Source organism: Branchiostoma floridae, chromosome 15, assembly GCF_000003815.2.
Source record: "Branchiostoma floridae strain S238N-H82 chromosome 15, Bfl_VNyyK, whole genome shotgun sequence".
NCBI classification, from domain to species: Eukaryota; Metazoa; Chordata; class Leptocardii; order Amphioxiformes; family Branchiostomatidae; genus Branchiostoma; species Branchiostoma floridae.
In genome coordinates, this window is record NC_049993.1 from 7,561,906 (window position 1) to 7,570,364 (window position 8,459).

General features: G+C 42.6%; 1 protein-coding gene across 12 annotated transcripts in view; it reads right to left on the reverse strand.

Annotated features, from left to right (window-relative positions):
* The window catches only part of LOC118432374 (disabled homolog 2-like), a 27,610-nt gene continuing 19,151 nt past the window's right edge, over positions 1-8,459 (reverse strand). For 7 of the 12 annotated variants that reach the window (XM_035843924.1, XM_035843921.1, XM_035843917.1 and 4 more), the window contains 5 exons: positions 6,969-8,171; positions 4,843-5,637; positions 1,894-2,784; positions 566-616; positions 1-173 (listed from right to left, as the gene is read on the reverse strand). In XM_035843924.1, the coding sequence (XP_035699817.1) occupies positions 129-173; positions 566-616; positions 1,894-2,784; positions 4,843-5,637; positions 6,969-8,171 (2,985 nt within the window). In that variant the 3' untranslated portion in view covers positions 1-128. Of the gene's footprint in view, positions 174-539; positions 617-1,893; positions 2,785-4,842; positions 5,638-6,968; positions 8,172-8,459 lie in introns of all 12 variants that reach the window. The other 5 variants (XM_035843918.1, XM_035843920.1, XM_035843919.1 and 2 more) reach the window with 5 other exon arrangements.

Consider the following 8,459-nt stretch of genomic DNA (forward strand, 5'->3'; position numbering starts at 1 on the left):
TTTTTTGATGTGAATACTACACATTGTATTTGTATGAATCTAATATGAACTGTATGGAAGTAACAACAAGCAGATGATAGAAGTTTCTGTGCAGAACTGCGGACAGGGCAGGGTGCTTGAGTGTCTCCTCATTGGTTCTTCGGTGGCTTGTTCACTGTGGCATACAGTGGCTCCTGCAGGATGGGAATAAAGAAGTATTCAATATTCTAACCATCGACAAGAACTGAAGAAAACTAAAAAATAAGAGAGTGAAACCTAAAGGCAAGGTGCAAAATTAATACCCAATTCTAGTAAGAGTGACGGAAAAGAACTGTTAGGGAAGAGCATTTAGACTAGAGGACTGATCTTCAATCTTTTTCTTTTATCTGTAAATACATTTACGTCTAGTTTCCTCAGTTCACAACAAAATTATAAAAAATTAATAATAAGTTTATAGCAAGTTCTTCCTCGAGGGAATTGCAAGTGACATACGAAAGAGGTATAACAAGATAGCAAGTAAAGAAAGGTTGAGATCAGAATTTTATGCAAAGCAGACTTGCCTCTTGCCTTCAAACCTTTAACCAACCTGCTGAGTAAAAGGGTCCAGGCCAAACGGGTCAGGCTTTGGTGGGGCCTGCTGGAACAATAAGTACAAACATTTACTCTTACAGTGAGATCAGAAGTGCACTTGACACAGCACTACATCCACCTTGTTCCCTCCACAAAACGAAATGGAACGGGCCTTTGGAAGGGCACATATCCCCACCCCTATCCCCTTCAGATACGTGTATGCCAATCACAAATCACCTACTTCTACAACTCCCATAGTATTTACATGCAGACAAATCAAGTTATTTTTGTGGCTTATTGAGGCTCTCAAGAGTTTGAAATTGATCGAGCAAGCAGGCAAAATAAACATGAAAAATAAAAAATAAATGAGTATCTTGTGATAGACCCAATGCTGTACTATCGGAAAATTCGGAACCATAAAGTTCCAGGATGCTTAATTTGTCAAGCAATGCATCGTCTAGTACATTTTTTGTGCATTGACAACTGGAAAATTGTAACAAGAAAGACAAGTACTTTCATCCAGGACCAAATGTGCCAAATGTGTATTTTGAGGTTGATTCATGTCCTTTATGATGTACAGGTATAGTACTGTTACATGCAGTACATGACACAAAAATGTAGAATATGGGGCTCCCAACCACTTACATGTTTATTTGTTTTTTGAATGATCCAAAAAGAAATCCTGAATGATTTATGTGATATTTTTCCTCTCAGTTTTATAAAGAGAAAAAAAAGCTGCCGAATCTGAGAACCAAGAAATAAAATTGGTCAGCCCACATTTTTCTCAGAACTGTTGACATCAACAATACTGCAGACTAAAATTACATGTTTTATGAATCTGGCCTCGATATGCAAAAAAAAAATGCTATATTGTGACATTCTGCTTCAGCATGTTGGTAAACAAAGAGTATGTGTAACAGTTTACTTTGCTGAACAGAACTGATTTTCTCTGACAAAAACATTTTATTCAAATTACACAAGGCTGGATTTAATAATATTCTTGCATGTACAAAAATAAGCAAATAATTTCTTTGCTTTCTACAACTCTCATAATTGGCTATCATGATGATATTGGTATGGAGATGTATGGATGCACATGGCAGCATTGTCAGCTCCCCAATTACAATATTCTGTCATAATATAATGTGAAGGATTATCCATGCTGGAACAAACCCATTAACAGCTTAAAGGTGAAGCCCTATCACCTTTTCAGATGTCAACATGCAATGGTTTGGATGAATTTTTAATGTAACACATTGTGCGCTCAAACATTTTGCTACATAATATTGCTACAATTGTTATTGTAACCGTACCATTGTCATATAAACTGCAGCAAAATCCTACCTTTGCAGCACTTTTGCTGTCTCCACCTCCGAAGTCGAACGGTGCGAACGGCTCGTTTCCGAACGGGTCGTTGCTGGGTGCTGCAGGGTTTGCTGCAGGGGCCGCCGGGGTTGGGGCTAACGATCCTAACCCGAACGGGTCTATCTCTGCCGTTGGTGGGGCGGCCGCTCGTGTCGGCTTGGGGGGAGCGTCTCCAAACGAATTCCCGAAGCCGAAAGGATCTGACGAAGCCGGGCCGTTGGCTGCTGATCGTGGAGCTGGGGTCGGGGCTGCCATCCCGTTGGCTGACGGCCTTGGTGGTGGAGCTGGCCCTGTGAGGTCGCCTCCCAGTAGCGGGGGAGGAGGGCCTGAGGGCGGGGGTTTGCTCTCCGCCTCTTCATCTGCTTCGATCCCCACGGCAGAGCCGAAGTACGCAGAAAAGGCATCTGACGTGCCCTCCACGCCAACCTCGTCGGGAGGTGCCATCTGCTTCTTGTCTTGGTCGGCGGCATAGTCTAATAAGTCTGCGAACGGATCTGGTTGTGACTTTTTGGGCTCCTCTGGGGGAGGGCGTCTGACTAGCGGCTGTCCTGCTGTGTTGAGTGCAGGGCTGGCGATGGCCGCCGTGTTCAGCCCGACCGAGGACGTCGTGGCGTTGAACGGAGAGGCCCCGAATCCCGCGGGGCTACCAAAACCGGGCTGCGCCATCATCGGAGGGGACTGCATGGTGGTTGCCATCGGGGCGGTACCAAAGCCCTGGCCAAATCCTGCCTGTGGTTGGTTAAAGCCCATGGGAGCCTGAGAGAAGGCAGGTTGCTGGGCCGGTGGTGCAGTGAAAGACCCTCCGAAGGGATCGATCTGCTGTTGAATGCCGGGGCTGGCGAAGGCTTGGTTTGCCGGCGGCTGGTTGCCCTGCACAGGGGAGGAGAATGGGTTACGGTGATGCATGTTATGTTGTGACACTGGCAGCAACAAATGGAGGTGGTAATGTCGCAGCTATGTCTGGTACTAATGGTCCCCGACCTCAATGAATAGAAATGCTCTTGATGGGGCCAGTGTAATGCAGTTCTGGGGATCCAATACTCCGCTCCAGTAATAACAACAATTATTCATGATAGCTTTGTTATTCTCGAAGCAGATTTGAGGCTGCAACCTTTAAACTGCCTTTGTACCAACTAGAAACAAAAGATTTTTCATCACATAATTCTCAGAGTTTGTCCTGTAAAATCTGCAATCAGAATTTTTTTAACACCAATAACTGTGCTCCCAGCCACTAAGCTGTGGTGAAGAGGTTGACAAGTGTTGTTGCCCAGAGAACATCGATACACAGGAACACAGAGCCTTTACAGCTACTGGGGTTTGTTCAAATACAACTTGAGAAAAAATCAATTCCAGGATACCACTTCCCACAGCATCACAGCAGAGTTTGTGTGCTTTTGAACTTCCACAGAGTATGACTTGAGAGTGAAGCCAATACAACATACACAGATTCTGCCTGTCATCATACAATCGCTCCTGAATATGCAAAACAGCAGTCATGTTTTGTAAACAACCCCAGACTTATTTCTCTTACATACCAGCTGCTTCAAAGTGAAAGCAGTTATCACATTTTAAGCAAAGAACACATTTTCCTGGAAAAACTGGTGTATTGAAACAAAAATTCTTTTATTCAAATTGTTTTCCCTTTTCAAACTGATTTTGGAACACAATTTTTAGCAAGACATGATTACAATACTATAGTCCTTTCAGTTGGCCCTTATCATGTGCATCACTATACGGAGAGAAGCCAGACGAATTTGCAGCTTCGTGTATTAATATTCCACCTTTTGTCACCACAGAAACAACAACAAAATGTGGGTCGATGCACCCATCACAAAGGACAGGATTTAGAGGTTTATCTTTTGTACTCATGCTTTTCCACCTGACAGGATACATGGTGATACTACTCAAGCAGATACTAGTACTACTTATTTCATTCAGAACTGCACTACATTGTCATGCAATTTGTAAACCCTTGAGAACATAGTCTCCTTTAAAAAAACTTCTGGATGGCTAGCAATTTCTTTTTTTTTGCGCTCTTTTATGATCATTCGAGTGTTCTGATATGGCACAGCTTAGTCAGTACACCATAACATTTGAGCAATCAGAAAACAACGCAAGTCTGCCAAAAAAAATGCAAGCCACCTGAATGTCTGTAAAGGAGGCTGCCAGAACGGGAAATGCATATGGAGCACACTGATCATTACTTGTCTCTGTATGACACAATGCTACAATCCAACAAGTAGAACAGCCCAGACTGATTCCTAGGAGTGGTGTTGGGTGGGGCAATGTGAGTTTCTGGCATTGCAGACATTTGTTTTACATGGTTCTATACACCGGAGCACTGTGTTCTGTGTCCCACAGTCCATGAGTAAGTGCTTACTCATGCACTGTAGCCTAGGACACACAACTTTTACCTATTGCATAAAATTATGGCAGACTAAGAGAAAACTTTTCATAAGTACATAATGATGCAAGTTAAAATCTATAAGTGTCTCATGTCATAATGTTTCAATTGGAATCATACATGTAATCATAATAAAGTTCCATATAACTTATACACATTAAGTCTTTTGAACACACAAAAAACAGCAAACACAAACACAATACAGATGTATGTAACACTGAACATGCACCATGCAAATCAGGTTAGATCTAGAGCTAGTGCTGAAATACAAAATGAAAGAACAAAATGGAAGATAAAGGCTCGTGGTCATGTTAGTTTGGAAGAAGACAGACTACAAAACAAATTGCAATACATAACAAACCAATGGAGAACATGCAAGTTGGAATCATCAACTACAAAGTGATTGTTGGTAGCGAAAGGAAAGTTTTCAAAAGAAAGTAAAAAAAAAAACACACTACCCTCCACCAAAAAATTAAGAGCACCACAACAACCCACACCAAAAGGGGCACGTATCGGTACTTTACCCGTCTCTCACTGTCCTCAGGGAAACTTGTAGAAATTGCTGACGTAGCTAGAGTAGACGAATCGGCAGAGGTCACTCTAAAGGAGTCTCCGAACGGGTCACTTTTTACTAGGTCCTTATTTACAGGGGTAGAAAACACAGTTTTCGTCTCTCTTGTGACCATCCCTCCAGTGCTGTAGCTTTGTGTGAAGGATGTGGTTGGTTTGGAGAAATCGCCTCCTCCAAAAGGATTAACTACGGGAGTTGTCGAAACTCCGTTAACAAATTCTTTTCTATCTACCGTGAAAGGAGAGTCACTGAACGGATTGGACTGTGATTGGCTGCTGCTACTTGAAAACGAATCGCTCTGATTGGCTGACTGTTGGAAAGGAGAATCTGCAAACGGATCATCGAGAACGCGGATGACCCCGATTTGCCTCTCGGGTGACGTTTTACTGCTTCCAGAGTCCAGACTTGGGAAGGACGGTCCGCTCGATTGGCTGCTAGTGTCTGAATGTAAACTTGTCTGGGATTGGTTAACAGGAGTCGACTGTAAGACTGGCTGTGATTTGCTATTAGGAGGAGGAGGGAGAGAGACTGCCGACAGTTGGCTGGAAGGACTTGGTTGTAATTTGGACTGTGATTGGTTGTTGACAGGGGTTGGTATCAAGACAGGCTGTGATTGGTTGACAGGTATGGGTTGCAGAGGCTGATTGGCCTTGATTGGTTGAAGCAGACTGTTGAGAAAATCATCACCAGGCGTTGTTGCGGAGCTGCCAGGGAGACTAGATGACCCCACAGGGGTCAAAATTTCATTCTGGAAAACACACAGTAAAGGGCAAATAGTAACCATACATGATGGTACAGCAAAGGCACAGAACAGACATCCTGGAAAAATGAAGGTTGAGGAAATCAGGTACAGCTAGGTACATACAGGTATAATTACAGATTCAATGAAAGGAAAGGGACCATGTCAGAAGTACTCTCACAAATAAATATGCATTAAGTTAGTAGAATCACACAGTTTTGACAGAGGATTGGCATTAAAGGGATTCGAATATATGCACATGTCACAGATGAAATGACATCTAAAATTAAAAGTACACTGTTGGAAAATAAATATGTTTGTTTGTTTACTTGTTAAGTCATTGTGAACTTTTGAGACGGCCCCTCATGGGTACCCCATCACCAGTCTACACCAGATCAGCACCATGGACAGAAATGACAACCATTAACTTTCAGTAGTCCATAGGTACCACATGTACCAATACTGGTACAGCAGTACACTGGAGTGCTGAAAGTATATGCATGATGGCACCCTCATCCACAGACAAGGACAATATAAAATACTTCCAAGTCAAAGCTTTTGAGCAATGATACCCGACTTATTAGCATTACATCCAAGGATGAAGCCAGGCCTATCAACCCAATTAACACTGAGCGTTAATAGAAAAAATTGTCACCATTTACCTCAATTTAAAATAAGGACTGGCATTAAATAATAATTCTGCGATACTTAAAAAAAGACACAACAGCAAGTTGAAGGCCTTGCTACATCCTTGAAATGTTGGAAGGAGAAAGGAATAATATCGAGAGAAGGAGACAGAATGGATGTCGGTCAAGAACATTAAGTTAACCTCCAGCAATCTATGGTTACCCTTATGCACCCTGGGATGTTAGACCACCAAGGGTTAACTGCACACAAAAATGACTCTTGTTCTTCATGCTATTTGACCCATCACCATAGAAAAGATCTAAGAGAGGGAAGAAAACTTTTTGAGTTAATGTTCCGAACTTTCCACCTGGAATGAGCCTCTTTATTTAGAAAAAGATAAAATATTTTGACAGCTACTGGTCATAGTTTGAATCTAATCAATATTGGCATGTAAGTACTTTGTAAGCACAGCCAAAATAGGTATCAATACCATATACATAAAACAGCTCTGTACTAGTTGTCATTCTGATTTTTTTTAGTCCACTTTTCTTTACATCTTGATCCTTTATCTGGACAAGAAATTGGAGATCTGACAAAAATAGAAGAGGGTTAACTTTTGAGGGGGATGGTCTCATACCAAGTGAAAAGCACAATGGTCTCTCACTACCCAAAAGTACTTCCACCAGAAAATCGAGAGTGCAGCATCCAAATACCAGCGTCACGAGACTCTGCGATCTCTTCAACCCCGGGGAGGTCTTGCGCCTCCGTGCTGGCGCCTGCGGTGCAACAGGTTCCGAGGCTGAGTCCTGGCTATCTATGCTACGGAACGGATTGAACGGATTCTCCGGCTTTTCCGGAATAACCTCCATTTTACGTGTTGTCGGTGGTGCCTCTTCCAAAGAACCGAGGGAGGACCTGAAGGGATTTCTAGACAGGGAAGGAGGCGGCTCGGGTTTTTCTTGGTGGATAGATTTGATCAACTCTAAACGAGCCTTGTCGAACAAGAATTGGTCATACTCACTGGACGGGGTAGCTGCCTTGGGAGTTTCCTGATAAGTTGCAAAGGGATCAACCCAGTCAGGACTAACAGGAGATTTTATTGTACTACTAGACGACATCATACGTTCTCTTGAAACCTCAGGAGTTGGTGTAGTACTAGTAGGAAAGTTGTCACCTTGAAGAGGCTTGTCATGTGCTTGCAGTGTTTGATTATCAGGCTCTTGAGCAAAAGGATTGAACTTAACCTTATTATTTAGTGTTTCTTCTGATGCTGCCTGAGGTTTATAAATGTGGTTTGGTGTCTGGCTTTGTGGAATATTGCTGTTCTCTGACAACACTACTGGACTGCTACCATTAAAATGGGCGTTATCAAATGTTGTAATTGCGTTATTGTGGTTTGTTGACTGGCTTTGTGGAATATTCCTATTCTCTGACAACATTGTTGGACTGCTACCATTAAAATTCCTGTTTTCAAATGTTGATATTGCACTTGTTATAGGATGGGACAGCCTTGGCACTACAGAACTAGAAACAGTTGTTGGTTCTTTCACTGGAGGAGCATTTGTTGTATTTTTCACAGAAACATCAAAACGATTATCGTTTACCATTGGGGTAGGGTCCTCAAAGGACTGCCAATCCTCAATTTTCATACTGTTTCTACTCTTTGGTCTACTCCTAGCAATGTCACTATTGGAGCCAAGCTGCCTCCTGTTTTTCCTGAATAAGGAGTCGTTATTTAGGGATAACTTCCATCTTTCCACAAACTTGTCCTTGTCAAAGGCAGCCTTATCTTTCTGGATAAATTCTGTAGTGGAAAAGAGGCCGAAGGAGGGTTTCTGGTAGGGTGTTAGGCTTGGTGATGCGGTATTAAGGACAGGGGTAGAAGCCCACGGACTCAACCTCGACTGTTTCAACCTCTGGAAAAAGACATAAGTAGCAGGGATGGCATTAGTACAATGGGGGTAGGTAGGAGGATAAGGGATGTCCCCAGAACTTTTGAGAGCTTTAAATATGCCAGCATATGTAGAGAGTGTGAGATAGCTTAGCTGATAGAGCACTGGTTTTGTAATAAGAGTTTCCTTTGCACAAATTGGTCAAAACCCTACCAGTTCCTAACAAACTTCTATATACAGTAGAAGCCAGTTAACTGCACAATGGATTACCACCCACTTCTGTTAAATGCACGGAATCCCCAAATCCCAAAC